General features: G+C 33.4%; 1 protein-coding gene across 2 annotated transcripts in view; it reads right to left on the bottom strand.

The window, feature by feature from the left end:
* Plxdc2 (plexin domain containing 2) overlaps positions 1 to 17,658 on the bottom strand; it is a 431,497-nt gene that overhangs the window by 44,539 nt on the left and 369,300 nt on the right. For both annotated transcript variants that reach the window (XM_077802504.1, XM_026402387.2), the window contains 3 exons: positions 8,519 to 8,579; positions 1,610 to 1,760; positions 178 to 216 (listed from right to left, as the gene is read on the bottom strand). In XM_077802504.1, coding sequence (XP_077658630.1) covers positions 178 to 216; positions 1,610 to 1,760; positions 8,519 to 8,579 — 251 coding nt within the window. The remainder of the gene's footprint in view (positions 1 to 177; positions 217 to 1,609; positions 1,761 to 8,518; positions 8,580 to 17,658) is intronic.

Raw genomic sequence — 17,658 nt, 5'->3', positions numbered from 1 at the left:
CAAATTAAAAAATTAGGATTTCATTTCACTTTTCAAGTAAACTCAATGAATTCTTCCCATGTTAGATAACCAAAAAAACGAAATATAACTTCAGAATATCTTTAGATATCCACAAGTCTTTTCTCATATTAAAATGAATTTGTATCTAAAAATGCTGATAAAAGTGTTAATACTTACCCCCATTATCTTTCAGATGTAGTGCTATCTTTGTATCATCTGGAAAAGAAATGCAAAAGTATTATAATAAAAACAGATTTTAAATGTTTATAAATTGGATGGCCAGTAACTTTCTATTAATTGCTTTAACTGTACTATATCTAGACTTTGATAATTTATTGAGAAAATTTCTAGTTCAATGAGGGAAAGATCTACTGTACATTATGAAGTACTAATTACTTTTAGAGATTAAAAGAATTTAGTAAAGTATATGAGCCTTAAGTTTTGTAAGAAAGGTAAACAGTCATAATTATATTTTAAAAATACATCTATTTGTAACTTTATAAAACAAATTTATAGGACTTGGTAGTTAATACCTTACTTATTCATTTTAAAAAATCAATATCAATAAAACTGCAAAGTAATGAGAATAATCAGGTTTATCAACAATTATAAATTTAATATAAAACCAATGCTTTTGATTTTTAATAAATATGACCAAAATAACTTATCAAAACATCTTGTCTTGAATGAACAAAATTTAGGATTTTTTTTTTTCATTTTGGTGTTATATTTTACTCTAAAGGGTAGTGTTTAATTTACAAAAGTATTTTCATGGTCTTTAATAATAGCAGTACAAAATAATGAATTATATGTAATGGTGCTTTTAAAAACAATAAAATGCATCTGATTTTTTCTTTCCATCTAACTTTATTTCTATTAAAATCCAAGGTCAAATGTTTCATTTAATTTCCTATCCAAAAGAAAGCAGGCCTATGGCAATGAACAGCTAAGACTCTTTTCTCTCCTCAAAGCTATCTTTTGGCCAACTATTCTCCTATGTCTGCCTACTTCTTAAAAGTAGCATGCAAACAGAAATTTATCAAGTATTTGCTAATATACCTTCTTCTCCCAGGAATTGTGCTTATATGTTAATATTCTTCTGTTTTGCCATCCTTAGGAGAGGTAATATTTCTCAAGGATAATTTTTGTGACCTTCAAAGTGCCTCGGTATAGGTTATAGACTAACGTTTCATTGACTAAATTCAGGAAGTATTAGAATTGCAGGTGAATAGAACTATCTATTGTTCAGAATTCAGAATCAATGGACATTTTATATGCATGTTGCCTTTCCATCCTGTGACTGCAATATTGAGTTTGGTCACTGCTAAATTTAGCTATCTGAAAAGAAGTCTATATTTCTTTTCTAGGGAGGACAATAAGTCAGATCACAGGTAACAATCAAGCCTTTAACAAAAGGCAAAGTATATTAAAAAAATTATAGCATATATTTTCAATTTATAATAATTTGTTTCTTTTTTCCCTCTTAGAAATCCCTTAGAAATTTAGTTTCCCAAAGAATAACTAGGCCCTCAGAGGGTAGGAGGTACTCAGGTATGTGTCAACACAATGATTTTTCACTCTACTGGAGAAAAAGCCAACTCTGGGGCACCTTCTGTGGGTAGGCTAGTAGGCAGCTGGGATGTCGCTGTCCTCCTGGTGGTAGTCAAGACCTTGAACTGCGTGGTTGTCGCGTGTAGGGTTGTGGTGGTTTGAGAGGATGTTTCCATGGGCTCTGTGTTCTCACACATCTTCTCTTTAGACTGGTAGGGGACACAGAAAGGAAAGCAAATTGAGAGATCACACTTATAGTTTTTAAAATTGCATCAAAGAAGTACAAAAGGTTCATGAAAAAGACAGCCAATGTATTGTTTTTGTACCAGACAATATTTGTAAGTTTCATTAATTTACAGAATTCATAAAATAGAAGAGACACAGGAAAAAGTGGGCATAACAAAGTAGGTCCATATTTAGATATTTAGATTTTAATCATTTTGGGCTGTTAACTTTCATCTTGCCTTAAATTCCATATCAATATGTTTATAAAAGACATTACATCAGAAGAAAAAAGTTGAAATTGGAAGAAAAAAATGTGTTTAATGATAAGATTTAAATGACAGTTGGGTATGTGAAGAAATAGTACATCATCTCAGACAATGCTAAATCCAAACATGTGCTAACTGCTCCGGGCTACTTTGTTTTCTCAGAATTAATCTGCCACAGGTCGAATGAATATCTTAAATATACAAAATCACACATGTAAAGGATTGAACAGCACTCTCTTAAACACGTGGTCTAGTTTTCCCTGAAAGGGCTCTCCTGAAGCTACCAGGGAAAGATATATTTCCTACAATTTATTTATAGCCTACAAAAATAAATTCTATAATCCTCACTATGAACAATCTCCAGCATTCAAACCTTCGAAGTTTAGAAGGTGGTGTTCCAACCCACCTCTTTGTGCTTTGAAGGACTCTTCTCTCTCTGGTAGGTCTTGAATAGAAAAGAACTGATCTGCACAAGAGTGGTACAGATTCCATATTTGGAAATTGTTAAATAAATACCTTCTTTAAACTCTCTTGTAATTAGGGAAGTCCTAGGCACATTTTCAGTGAATACTGAAGAGTTCCTGAGACAGCTTCCTTTTCATTAATTACATATAATTATAGTTTATACTCCACTTCAAGTCCCACCATCCCCTGGGCTCACTGAATACCCCAAACTGCAATTTCTGCACTTTCTCAACTCCAAAGATTTAATGATCACCTCTCTGACTCCACTTTATTTGGCATCCCTACCAGCTGGATCTTCAATAAGAGATGCTTAAGTCTGAACTCATAAACGCCATTATCCTATCTCAGTCTATCCATGTACAAAGTCATTCTCACTCAAATGTTTCTTATTCTTTGATTACTTAGAAAGCCCAAGCACAATGATTTTATTTCTTTAAGTCTCTTTTATTGCCTCACTCCATCATTTTTCAATAGCTTCAAGCACCTTGCCCTATTATATGTTCTTTAGAAAATCTTCAACAATGGAGACATTAAGAGATCCGCTTTATCCACATCTGCCCCAAAGCCAGGCATAGCTGAAAATGAATTCCCCGGTACCCACTTCTCTTGCCCAGGGAGCTCCACTCTGTATCCTTAGTTAAGCCATCCATACTGCTTGGCAATACTGCTCTGTTCTGCTAATCACTCGCCCTGACCCTCAGTATCAATTTCTCAAGTCTGCACTCTATTTAAAACTATAATCTCATAACAATTCTCTCAATTTTATCTGATGGGCTCAGTATTTTTTTCTTTGATAAAAGAGATATCATCAGCAAGAATTCTTTTTTAAAAAAATTTTATTATTCATTCATTATTGGTACATTATGATTACACATAATTGTGGAATTTGCTGCAACATACTTATACACACACAATATAACAAAAGAGAAGTATTCAGTAAGAATTATTTAAATTTCTTTAAAACTCGGCATACTCAATACAATTGAAACTGACCTGTTCTTTCATTCTATAGTAATGGATGGGAGCCATTTCGTATAGTGATTATTTTGATCTCTGCTTTGGCACAACTGAGCTCACTTTCTTAGGTATTGGAATCTTGCTTATTAGATTACATCCATTTTCTTTAATATTTGTCCTAATTCTATGATTTGTTACTATGAACACTTAAACATACTCACACATGTGTGACCTTATCTTAGGAACAGTCCTTGTTCATCTCCATAATGCATCCTGACCTCACATTATCCTATTTTTCCTTCTGTTCATACTGATACTTCCAGACAGACTAGTATGTTCTTATCCTCTCAGAATCCCATATTTCCCACTTAGGATAATTTTGTTCTTATGCAATCCAACTCAGGTGAAATTTCTTATACCAATATTTCTACATATCTTCTCAGTAAATTTTCTGGGGAATACTATCCATATCTTATCATCATTTAGCATAGACATCCACTCTTACCTGGGTTTCTGTGTTCTATACTGTCATCAATTTTCTGATTCCTAACAATTTTTTCTGTTTCATTTCTATGGTTTTCATGTTGGTAATTCTTATGGATCTTTCTTGACCTGTCATTTTATCCTATGCATTCTCATTTGCCATTTCCTCAATACCTGTGATTCTACTTAACATCTTCATGTTGAGTATCCACAAATCTATATCTTTGTATCCCCACATTGCTCTCTCAGACATCTGGCTTAAATATTCATCTATTGACTGGACATCTGCATGTGGACCTCACTACATCTCAAGCTCTAGAAGTCTAGAATGGAACTTGCAATCTACAATTCTCCCCTTGTGTTTCTATTCTCGATGAACAGTACTATCAAATACCTCATGTTGAAGGTAGGATCGCAGATGCAGTTTATTTATACCTGTAAAGGCATATTAAGACTATAAATGGCTTTCTAGTTGTTATAAAATATAACAACTAGATTTTGGATAAAACACAAATTTTAAAACAGCATTAGAATTTGCAGGAAGTAAGAAAACTCTCTATAGGTGTCTTCCCATTGTCCTCCCCTTCTTCCCCAAATAAAACCAAAGAAAAGTTGTGTGTTATAGAGAGAATAGGAATAGTATATATAATTGAAGTAAAATAGCAGGTTTTCCCTATGGAAAAAGAACTAGAGGCTGGGGTTGTGGCTCAGCGGTAGAGTGCTCACCTAGCAAGGGCGAGGCCCTGGGTTCAATCCTCAGCACGATTGTAAAAAAAAATAAATAAAACAAAGGTATTGTGTCCAACTACAACTAAAAAATAAATATTAAAAAAAAACGCTAAAGTCACTATCACTTTAAGGGACCAATCCGTGCATCAGCAGCAAATGGTGAGGGTGGGAGGATAAAGCTAAATGTCTCCTCATATGAAGGAAGGACCTGTAGTATTCTTAAAATCCTCATGGTTTCATCATCAAATCTTTTTTTTGGTGGAAATTATCACCTATTTAGGTCCTAGAGATTCCCATGGAATAAGATCAAATCTGTAGTACCATTAAGGGACATAAAAAAAAAGAAATAAAAAATAATAAATACAGGAGCCGTCTGATTAAAAAGTTAGCGAAATGATAAATGATGAACAACATTTAGAGCACTAGAACTTTAGATGTTGGGACCATCTAATATAGAATATATAAAAATTATATCTGGAATATTTACAGGATTGAAAGGTAAAATTTAAAAGAAATATGGTAGCATGAGTATATAAAAGTGACTTGACCAACTAAATAAAGTGTCAAATTTAAATTTTAGAAGTGAAAAATGAATTTGTTAAAATTACTTCCTCAATGAATACTTAAATAGAAGATTAAACAGGATGAAGAGTGAATTAACAACTGAACAAAATGCAGCTGAAGAATTTCCCTGTTGAGTTCACAATCAGCAATTCCACTTTTAGGAATATTAGAGAAACTTCTATATACTTAAATAAGGAGATGTAGATAAGACATTTTTATAATGGTGAAAATCTGGAAACTATGTCCATAAACAAAAGACAGAGTAAGGAAAATATGATTGTATTATAAAGTAAATTCTAGGAAGGCAGAGTTTGGTGATTTTTTTGGTTTGTTTTCCATTTCCTTACTAATACACCTCAGTTCCTAAAAAGTGCCTGGGACATGAGCACACAAAAATACCTTTTGAAGAAATGAATGATTTGCTCATCCCATAGAATAAGTAGGTAAAAAAGTGAATCAACTACCATCACTGAATCAAAATGGGTAAGTGTAAAGGAACACATTTCTGAGTGGTAACCTCAAAATTCAGAAGAGTTTTATTATTTTTATTAGGGAAAAAACAGAGCTCTGATGGAGCAGGAGCAGACAGCTATTTAGTCACTGATAATTCTAACTCTGAAATTGTGTAGCACAGACACAGGTATTCATTCTCTTATGTTTCAGAGTTATAAAAATTTCTAAAATTTTTTTAAAGCATATAGAAGGAAAATGTAAAAACATTAGTTCTCATTTCCATTGAATCAAAAACTACTGGTTCCTTTCCACCATCTAATCATGGCCCCCACCTTCCTACCAACTGAATGGAGATCAGCAGTATCTCTGGACTGGGTTATAGTAGCACCCAGTGTATTAGCCTCTTGTCTCACAATCCACAGGTTGATTCTTTTAAAAAAGCCATTTAGATATCGTCCCTTGATTAAAACCCTTCAGATAGCTTTCCCTTGCCTTTAGGAGAGGGTGAATTTTTGTGGAGTCCTTATATTTAGGGCCCTGTTTACTTACCATGCCTCTTCTTTGCTTCAACTTACCCTGTAGGTTTCAAATTAAATATCACCTTTGCATGTGACCCTTCCTTTATCTTAATTAACAAGACCAGGCACTTACAGTTCTTCTGTCTTTGTCCGCATTTTTCTCTAAGTGAAGGTTAGATACCCAGCTGAACCTTATGCTCTGTCTATCCTGCTGGAAATACTCCTCACACTTAAATATCAGTTCTTAGAACACTGCAGGATAGTTTTCCAGGTGGCCTTGGACTGACCCAGTTCTCTACCTTTTCTCACTAACAGTTCTCAAGGATAACTGCAGAAGGTGCTGGGAATGCAACAACTTGGGATAAGTGAGGAACTGGCCCAAAGAGCCATGGTTCTGTTCTGGTTCTCTCCTACAAAGAGGATGTCTTTAAACACTTTAGTTCAGCAAATCCAGTTACCCCAGGATATGAAACCTGCTTTCTGAGATCCCTCAAATATGATGCATGTGGTGCATTTACAGACGCCCTGAACAGTTCCCCGGAGTCTTGGGAGACTGGCTTACAATGAATCCTAGGTTTCTATTGTTCCTTGATGCCTATCTCTGAGCAATACCATCATATCATTTGTGTGTGTGTGTGGGGGGGGGGGGTCTTCTGTCTCACTGAATTCAAATAAATTGGTAACCAGAGCACAGTGAACCTACTTCACAAACATGCATTTTAGTGTTCATTAGATTTACTGAGTAAATTGATACCACAGTGTGAGAAAGAAAATTTAACCCTAGTTTTAGGCATGGAAAATGGAACATAGTTGGTGAAATTATTTTTTTTATCTGTAAAGAAAGGATAGAATTGTTTACCACAAAGCTAGTAATGTTGATCATTTAATTACAGAATAAAAAGGAAACAATGAATATCGTAGAATGTACTAGAGAGTTTGAGATCCTTGGGAAGAGAAAGGAATGTTTAAATTTATTTTTGAAGCAAAGTCCATAGAACATAGTGATTTTTCTCTAAATATCCAGGGAAAACTTAGAATATGATGGATTTTCTTTATCCTCTGTGGTTCCTAGTGAGACCACACTGAAGCAAGAAATTAAAATGTCAGGATTACATTCTGAATCTTAAACAAATACAGACCTTCATTTTGAATATTTTTAATTGAGTTAACTGATTACAAGAAAGAAACAATGATCTGAAAACACAATCAGAGCTTCATTAATATATTTTCTTTTGAAGCATTGTTAGCTAAGTGAAGATGTAAGGATTCATATATATCACTGTAAATCCCCAAATGAATGTCAAAAAGTTAATTAAAGCTTCATTGACAACTCTACAACTTAAAGATCAAGAACATTCTTAAAGATATGTTTTTCAAGATCTTATGAGGCATCTCCCCAAAATGAATTTTAAGAAAAGTTTCTAGTCACTATCCATTTCTTAAGTTTTTAAACTCATACTTTGACTTGATATACTTTATTGAATGAGAAAACCTTTGTAGTTTTTAATAATTTTTATTTAAAATTCATGCCCTAAAACTTAATAAGGTGGGGGAGAGAAATACATTTTTTACGAATCTTATAGGACCCTGATAGGCAGTGCAAATGAAAGTCATTAGAAAACTTTTAAAAAGAGATCAAAATTACTTCTGCTGTTCTATACAATTACTTGAATCAATTCATTGCATTTTCCTGTCTATCATGTTTACCCTTGGAGTTAATATTTCCAATTCTCTAAGTTAGCTATGTTATACTATTTATTATTATAGAGCACAGATTTGCTATAATCAGTCTTTTCTTTCATACCACTGGTTTTGTTATTTGAGCTAAAAAGAGGAATGATGGTTTCTTTGATGGTGAAAGAGCACAAGTATTTAGGAGAACTGCCCCTTGCTCATATAGACTCAAATCCTGGCTCTGCTACTTCCTAGACAGGTATCTAATTCTCTAAGCACCTACACTCTAACCCCTCTCTGTTCTACCTTCTCTTCTTTTTTCAGTAATACAAGGATAATAATAACAGTGCCTACTTCATAGGATCAATATGAGAATAAATGAATATATATCAGTTTAATTATAAATATATGCATATATATATAATTATATATATAAATATACATATAAAATTAACCCCATATTTATATACATATAAAATTAACCCCAATGTTTAGTACATATTTGGAGTTCAGTACTGATGATTTTTGTTACATGCCATTTTTGTTACATGCTATTCTCATTAAGAATGAGAATGTAGCCACGATACAATGGTTTGGTCCCAGAAATCTCATCATATTAAAGCACTCACGTACCTCTTCAGGACATCCGCTGTCCACCCAGTCCTGCCGATGGCGATCAAACCCACTGGAACATCTTTGAAGATCACAGCATCATTTTGAAAGGAAGGATGGTGTCCAGGATAGGGAACAGAAATTCAAAGAAAAAGGTTGGTAAGTAGTTTATTCTCAGATTTTCAGTTGGGCATAATATTAACTTTCTTCTGCAAACTGGTAACTGAAGAAGCAGTGAAACATTCAGTGTTAATGACTTCTCCTGGTTGTCAAACTATTAGGGTCACACAAGACAAGATGTTGTACCCTGAGGCTGATTCTGCTGTTCAGAATGCTTAGATCCTTCCCACAAAGGCAAGATCAGTTCTATGAAGTTTACTTCTTTTTCCTCCTATTTCTTTCTCATCATCAAAATAAATGAATACAAGTTTGTTTGTTTGTTTGTTTGTTTTTGCAGGTATCATTTTTGTAAAGATTTCTTTCTTATTTATTTAATACCCATTATTATGGTTTGGATGTGAGGTGTCCTCTAAAAGCTTACATGTGAGACAATTCAAGAAGGTTCAGAGAATTCATCACCTGGTGGAATTAATTGAGCAGTAACTGAAGGAAGGAGGAGTGTGGGGAGGAGGTGGGGCATTAGGGGTGTGGCTTTAGGGTATACATTTGTATTTGGCAAATGGTGATTTCTCTCTGCTTTCCAGTCATTGTGTGAGCTGCTTCCCTCCTCCATACTCATCCGCCACAATGTTCTGCCTCCCCTCAAGCCCTGAAGAATGGAGCTGGCTGCCTATGGACTGACACCTCTGAAACCATGAGCCCCTAAATAAACTTTTCCTCCTCTATAATTATTCTGGTTGACTTTTAGTCCCAGCAGTGAGAAAGCTGACAGAAACACCCATCATTCCATAACCTCTTTCTCTATTGTGCAGTAAAGAGTTAATGTGCAGTTTGGGGGTTTCAAACAGCTCCTGGGAGATAACCTCTAAACCCTGGAATATCCTGCCTGATAAGAGTGTAATCTTAGATCTTGGGTTATGCAAGATAGCTTGTGCTGATAACATGATTTATTATGAATGTCTAGTTTTATTCACCTGGAGTCCTGAGCTATGCTGTATCAGTTTGACCTCTGGGGAAGTTGGAGACTGAGACATAGGTAAGGTTAGTTACTGGGTGTTCCATCCCTGCATGAATGATCCTAAGAACCCTGGACACTGGGACTTGGGTGAGTTTCCTTGGTTGTTAATATCTGTGTGCTGAAATACACTGTTGGTGGGAGAAGGAGGTGCTGTCTATTTGATTCTGCGGAGGGTACCAGAAGCTTTGCCTGGTCTTTCCTGGATTCTGAACTATGTGTCTTTTTCATTTGTTCATTTTAATCCACCTTATTTTTTTGTACTAAATGGCAAGTTTGAGCATAATAACTTTGAGGAGTTCTGTGAGACCTTCTAGTGAATCCGTATCTGCTCCTGGGGATGTCCAGCAACACTGTGATTAGGTCATACCACAAAGGCCTAATTTATCAAGAACCTGTCAGTAAGACTTTGTTCCTGTTTTTTTCCTTGACCATAATAATGTTCTGTCTTCTGTATGGATCTTGATGCAACCCATTCATTTTCAAAATCCAGAAATTATAATCCAGAACACATTCTGATAATGCTTCATATTTGGGTGGTTACATCTTACTTTACTATTTAAGTTTTCTACTTTATATTTCATGTTCTTCACTCTCAATCACAAATTTGAGAAGATTTTAAAGTTAGGGTCAGAGTCTTATACTGATCACATATAGTATATCAGATCCATGATATCTTTTTCATATTAGAAACTCAAAACAGCTTTCACCAGTCTATTAAGGATATAAATTGATCATTTTTAAAATCTAAATATGTGTGTGTTTGTGTATACACACAGATATACACACATATAAATCTATATTAATATAATAGGCATTTATTTATTTTTCAAAATAAATGAAATTATCCACTAATTCTTTTACATTTCTTATAGTGCTTACAGTTTTACTTTGCAAACATCTTTTTCCCCCCCACTTGTTTTGCAGTAAGTCTCCATAATGGCTCTTTCTAAGAATCCCAGCCAGAGATTATGTACCATGAAAGAGCATAATTTAATTCAAGTGGAATGTGACAACAACCCCACTGTCAACAAAAAAGGCCATATCTATCATTCTCTCCAGACATGATTCATTGAAGCTCAGCTATTTTATGCCTACCATCTGTGTTCAACAAGCTTAACTACGGAATAAACATCCATGTATGATTTGGCATCCTAACTTTGAGAATTCCCTGTTGACTATGGCCTGGTTACCTAGTGAGATTCTGATGTGTGGCATCTATTTAATTCCAGATCAGTTAGATGACTATTCTCTCTTCTTTTTTCCTTTCAAGTCTGTTTAAATATTGAAGAATGTACTGACATTCTCTTTTGGATGATGCAGAGTGTATTAATTTTCTACAAAAAAATGTTTTTTGGGAAACCACCTGGTCATCAGTAATTAAATGAAATAGATAATTTTAAAAATGTACTTTGTGTTCACGTTCTGGATTTCAGATGTATCCAAAGCCAATGGGATATGTGAGCCTTTACCTTATATTAACAAGATAGCACCAGATCTTTAATTTGCATGTCATCTGAAATTTTACCTTAGAAAAATTAGTTGCTTAAATTGTTAAATTCATTCCAGGGAAAAGTACAGAAACATTGTAGTTTCCTTGATTTATTAAATAATTCCCCAGTTATATTTTGCAAAATTGAGTTCTACTGAAAATATGTGTCAATTAGGTAATTAATTAATTCACAATTAATTGCCTACTCATTTATCTGTGGTTTACTAACAGTAAGGGAGAGAGGACTCAGAATGCTAAAACAAGTAAGATTTGGTTTATAAAGCTTCTACTTTTTTTTTTTAACCAGTTTACAGTGCCTTTTAAAAAAATGAATAAAACTGAATCCTGCTTTTTTCAGCATATTTTTTTATAACCCATTAATCCAAGTAGCATCCCAAAGCAATTATAAGTGTGTGTTTGTGTGTGGGAAGGGGAGGGGAGAAATCACTTTAAAAAAGCCATTTTCATGTTATTTCTGGATTCTAAATAAATCGGAAATCATCTTTGGAAACGCTTTCTAGTCTCTATGAACTGCGTTTTTTAAAAATTTTTTATTTTTAAACATAGTGAAGATATCCATGTCATGCCTCAGCATACTGATTTGCCAATATTTTCAACAGTGATTCATAAGAGGGTCTCCCTCAATGGAATTACCTATGAGGCCTGTTGAAATTCCTGTGTCTAACTGCCCTAGATTCTCTAGCAGTGGGGGCCCACCCCAGGCCATTCTTATCACACTGAAACTTGAAAACTGCTGGTTTCTTGTAGATTATGAGCAGGGCCCTTGCCCCTCATACAGGCCACCCCACCACAACCCATTCCTATGCTTCTGTATTCCCATAATAGCACTTTAATATCCTTCCCTGCACATGCTGGTTCCCTCATGAAACCATCCTTTGAACATGCTGCTTCACAGGTCTGGGATTTCCAGTGACTAAACGCCATTCAACCCAAGCCTGATCTCCTCCCAGAAACATCTCCTCTCATGCCACCAGAAGAGTCTGCAACCCTTTCTTAAAGTCTTGAAAAAGCCAAGTGCAATTTTACTACCATTGACTTACAAGCCTTCAGGGAGCAGATGGTTAGAAGTAGGGGTTTTGAGTCAGAATTTTATGTCAGTACAAAAAGAGTGTGTGATTTCAGGGAAGTCAATTTTCCTTCTTTTAAAAAACATTTAGTTTATTGTATCATGACAAACTAGAATCACATATATTTACATCATATAAAGGGATAACACAATATATGTATTCAATGCAACATGATTAAATTAAGCTAATTAACAGCTATCCCCTCATAAACTTCTTTTTGTGTGGTGAAAATATGTAAAAATTTACTCTCCTAGTGATTTTAAAACATATAATATGCAATTATTAACTGAAGTCATCATCCTGTATAATATATGTCAAAATAGTTTTTCCTCTTAGTTGGAACTTTGTTGCCCTTAAATTTTGTTTTCCCTTGTAAACCTATTTCCTCATCTGTAAGATGAAGTGGAGGAGATTAAATGAGAATTAAAAGTAGAGTGACCAGTACATAGTAAAGGATTAGTAGGCTTTTTTTTTCTTTTTTTGGGGGGGTGGGTAGGTAGGGTGTACCAGGGATTGAACCCAGGGGCACTTGACCACACAGCCACATCCCCAGCCCTATTTTGTATTTTATTTAGAGACAGAGTCTTACTGAATTGCTTAGTGCCTTACTTTTTGTTAAGGCTGTCTTTGAACTTGTGATCCTCCTGCCTTAGCCTTCCAAGTTGCTGGGATTACAGGTGTGTGCCACCATGCAGGGCTATCATTTGCTGTTTTAACACCTAAGTAACTAATGTTTTTGTAGCAGGCAGGTAGCAAAGTTGATGATTGTAGAAAAATGAGTGACATTTTCACTATACAGACAAGATTCAGGAATACTTTAGGGACTTATTCCATGCACAACATTAATATTATGTGTGTTTACAATATAAAGTTTCTGTCATCATATTTAAGAATCAGTATTATAGAATCTTGAGAGAGAAAAATCTAAGTTGCCATCACATTTGTGTCAAATCTCTATTCAATATTTGTAAGTAGATAAAAACTGTGGTTTTGTAAATATTCCTTTAAATTTAATTTCTAAGAGGTCTCATTGCCTAAATACAATAAGTTCCCAATGGTTTTTCCCCAACATATTATCTTTTTACCATTATCTAATTCCAAAAGAAATTGATAGAGGGTTACAGTTCAAATTAATTCTATTTCTCACTTAATTTCTATAAGGTACTCATGTCAAAACCCCAGAAAGAGGTGTTAAATGAAACTTACTAAACAATTCCATCTAGAAAACAACCACCACCAAAAAATTCTCCTTGCTTGCAGCCCCATCATCTCAAGAGATAAAAGAATAAATTACATCTCCTTTCTTTCTTATCTCAGTTTTGTAGAAAGTTTCAAATATAGGACTACTTCTTTGGCAAGGGTAATATAATATTTGGATGAAGGAAATAAGCATTAGACTATACACAAAAACAATGATAAGGATTAAAAATAAAATGCATGTCTGACTGAACAACTGAACATGTGTCATTTTACTAGGAAGATGAAATGGTTATAAAAGAGAACTAAAGAAGAATTAAGAAAGGAACCTTCATAGAATCTCAAGACCTCATCAGGAAATAGTTTCTAGATCAGGGGTCAGCAATTTTTCTGTAAGGGACCTTAGGGTAAATACTCTAGGCTTTGGAAGCTATATATTCTTTGTTCCAACTAATCACCTCTGCCATTCTTAGCTTGAAAGTAGACATGGATAGATGCATAAACGGATGGGTGAGTCTGTGTGCCAATAAAATTTCAAACAGAAAGTGGATCATATTTGACCCACTTTCTGCAGTTTGTTAACATCTGTACTAAATTATTATGTAAAAATAAAGATCTGTAAAATTCTGAAAATTTTAGGATGAATACCTACCTCATCAAAGTATTTGATGATTTCTATGGTTCTCACAGAATTAGGTGTATTTATCAGGGTGTGCTATCATAATGGAAAAATCAATTGTAACATTTGGGAAAGTTTCTTGCCACAGTCTCCAAAAGGGATAAAAATGACCTCCAGCATCAAAGAAATAGAAAAAAAATGTTTTAAAAACATGGAGAAATATTTTAGATGAGATGATAAATAGCAATTTTTAAGAAATGACATATTTTATCATAAGATAAAGTAGCTAATAGGTACTAGGGTGCTGTAAAATATAAGAAAAACATTTTATTTTCAACTATTGAAATAAATTAATTTGAAAGATAGGTCATAAAATTTAAATTATTGATTTATAATCATCATTATTCTCAATGAAAACTAGTACAAAAATCATATCATTTTCCTTCTGAGGTGTGTTTCTTGTTCCTAATTAGCCTTAAGCATGGCAGGAATAATTTCACCTCTAAAAATATTTCTCCTAACATGAACAAACTTGAGGTTAAATTTTTTCAGAATTCTCATGCCTAAACTACTCATTACATACAACTCTGCAAATGATTGATGAACTCTATCAGTAATCAATTATACAGACACTATTGCAGGATAAATTATAAAATTGTCTAACATTATAATGTGAGAATGTGGAATAAGATTTCTTTAAATAAAAACTCTTGATGTTAAGGGTAGTTCAAAATCATGATTCAACATTAATAAGAATAATTTGCAGAATAAAGGGACATTTCCCTCAAAATGAGTTTCAGATGGAATCAGAAGGGATCAAATCATCTCATCTCTGACATCCATATATGTGGTAACAGAAAGACTCAATCTTTTTTCTAGATGTATAGTATCTACAGTAAACATGTGTTTACAAAATAACATCAAAATAACATCTATCTTTACAGTTTTCCAATAATGTTTGAAAATTTCACATCTTAATCCTCTTTCCAAATGATTGGTTAAAAAAATAGAAATCTTTCCAGTTTATCTTTCATCAATAAAAAGTTTAACAAGTAAAAGGTTTTTTGCAATTGGCTTTTTGTGGTAAAGTTCTTTGGTCCTATGAATGTCATTTATGATAGCTAGTCTTTTTTCAGAGAGTGGAGGACAGGAACGAATTAATGCTGGGAGTGAGACAATAATATTTAGGCCTTTCTGGAAACAGGTCAATCCTTTCAGAAATCATTCTGTTTAAAAGCCACTGCTGATGTTGACAAAGTAATCCTCGATTGTGCGTTTTCAGTGCTTTAATGGAATGAAGAACATATAAAAAGTAGACTGAAATCTGTGTTCAAATTGAAGTGCATAAAAACAAAGTCAATTATAGGCTGGGCAATCCACTAATCCCAGATTAGAGCAAAGTAATTATAAGGAGCTTAGACCTTCTAACTTTTAGCATGTTTCAATCAAGGAAATGGTAATTCTATCTAAAATATTAAACACTTAAGTATTTGTTTCATGTTTACATTTTTAAAAGTGTGTTAAGATACTACTTAGAAGGGAAATAGAGTAAAGTATTCCCTAATTTGAAAATAATTAAGAGTTCTTTGACTCAAAGGGCTCAGACTGATCCAGTCAGATCGTTTTTTTTTTTTTGTTTTTTTTTTCGGGGGGCAGGTACTGGGAATTGAACACAGGGGTACTCAAACATGAGCCACATCCCCCCCCTTATTTTGTATTATAGTTAGAAACAGGATCTCACTGAGTTGCTTAGTGCCTCATCGTTTCTGAGGCTGGCTTTGAACTCTTGATCCTCCTGCCTCAGTTTCCCCAGCTGCTGGGATTACAGGCTTCTGCCACTGTGCCTGGCTGCCATCTGATTTTTAAGGCAAATTCCAATTTGTATCTTTTCTCCCCATTTAACTTTTAAGTGCTACTGTTATCTGTAGAAATATGCTAGCAAAGCAATTTAAAATCATGCAAATTTGGCTAAATATTGAAATAAATCTTTCTTCCCTATGAGCATTGTATCTTCAATTTAATAGTTGTAAGATCCTTGTTTGGAAAGTATGCTTGTGTTGTTGCCCTAATTAATGGAGGCATAGATCATGAAATTTGATTTCCTCAATGACACAGTTTTGTGTTGTTTCAAATTCATCAAGTGGAGGTGAACCTATTATCATTGAAAGTATGTGGTTTCAGAAATGTTCAATTCTATTAAAAATGGGTTATTCCAATATGGAGCTTTTCAAATGCTTTAGAAATACTACAGTAATAAATATATTTAATATACAGTGTATAGGCATTAAACTATATTTTTGTATATTTATTAGAACCTAAATGTTTGTTGCAGTACTTTTTAAATTATTTCTCATTCTTCTACTAAAGATTCATATAAGGCATTGATATATCCTCTATTCTACTCTATTTCCTTAAAAAAAAAAGTACTGATTGTGACTCACTGGGTAATTGATAATCATGACACTTCTAAATTGCAAACCTCAATTTGTGCAATAAACAATTTAGATTTTAAATCATATTGTGCTTTAAAAACATTGTCTAGTTTTTTAAATAACCCATTTTAATAGAAATATAGAGACAATTATAGAAACAAACAAAAGCAGGTATATTTCAATGTTAAGATATTGTTAGTTTTATTTTCTACCCAATCTTTATTTAATACATATTTACTTTTGCCTACGCATTCAACAAATTGGAATCATAAAATGTAATAGCTTACTTTTTCACAATTAATATAATATTCTGGGAATTTTTCCTATCCATAAATATCCCTTAAGAGGTAATTGTTAATAATAATGTGCACTCTGCTATATGGTTTTATGAAAATTTATTCTAACCACATATAAGATACTCATGTCATTTTAATCCTTAAACAAGCCTTATAAAATATGTCAACATCTCTACTGAATTTAGTTTAAATGTGATATATAATGTTTGATTGTATCCTCGTTTATTTTCTTCATTTTATTTGATTGGGCTTTTTTCTTTTTTAAAGACGTTTATGAATCTAGAGTATAAATATATCATTTGTTATTTTTCTTCAATTCTAGATATGATTTTTTCTTGGTCATACAGCAGTACATATTTTTACATAGTGAAGATTTTCAATCTGTTCTTTTAAAATTTGTTTCTGTTTTGCTGAGAAAGGCTTCCACTACTTTAGTATTCGTCAGATTCTCTCCTACTTAGTCATTATTTTATTCTTTATTTCTCTAAAATCTTTAAAATTTGTTTTGGTGTATGGTTGGAAGTAAAAACTAAATTTAAAATTACATACTTCTGTTACCCATTATACATGTATGATTACACTACTGATACAACTGCTCCATGTTCAGCCAGAGGAATGAGAAGTTGTGCTCTGTTTGTGTACAACATGTTGAAATACATTCTACTTCATGTATAACTAATTAGGACAAATTAAGAAATAAAAAAGACTAAGAGAGCAGCAAAAAACAAAAACAAAAAAAATACTTCTTTCAAATAGGAAAGCAAGAGTCCCAGGATCATTTATTGAATAATGCCTAGCAGTTTAAGTCTTCCATCATTGATCTTATTTTTAATTTAATTTTTTTCTTGAGTAGTCTCACTCATTTATTCTTCTCTGTGATTTTTATAGTCAATTTTGATGTT

Source organism: Urocitellus parryii, chromosome 9 (genome assembly GCF_045843805.1).
Source record: "Urocitellus parryii isolate mUroPar1 chromosome 9, mUroPar1.hap1, whole genome shotgun sequence".
NCBI classification, from domain to species: domain Eukaryota; kingdom Metazoa; phylum Chordata; class Mammalia; order Rodentia; family Sciuridae; genus Urocitellus; species Urocitellus parryii.
This window is presented reverse-complemented; position numbering and strand designations above follow the sequence as displayed.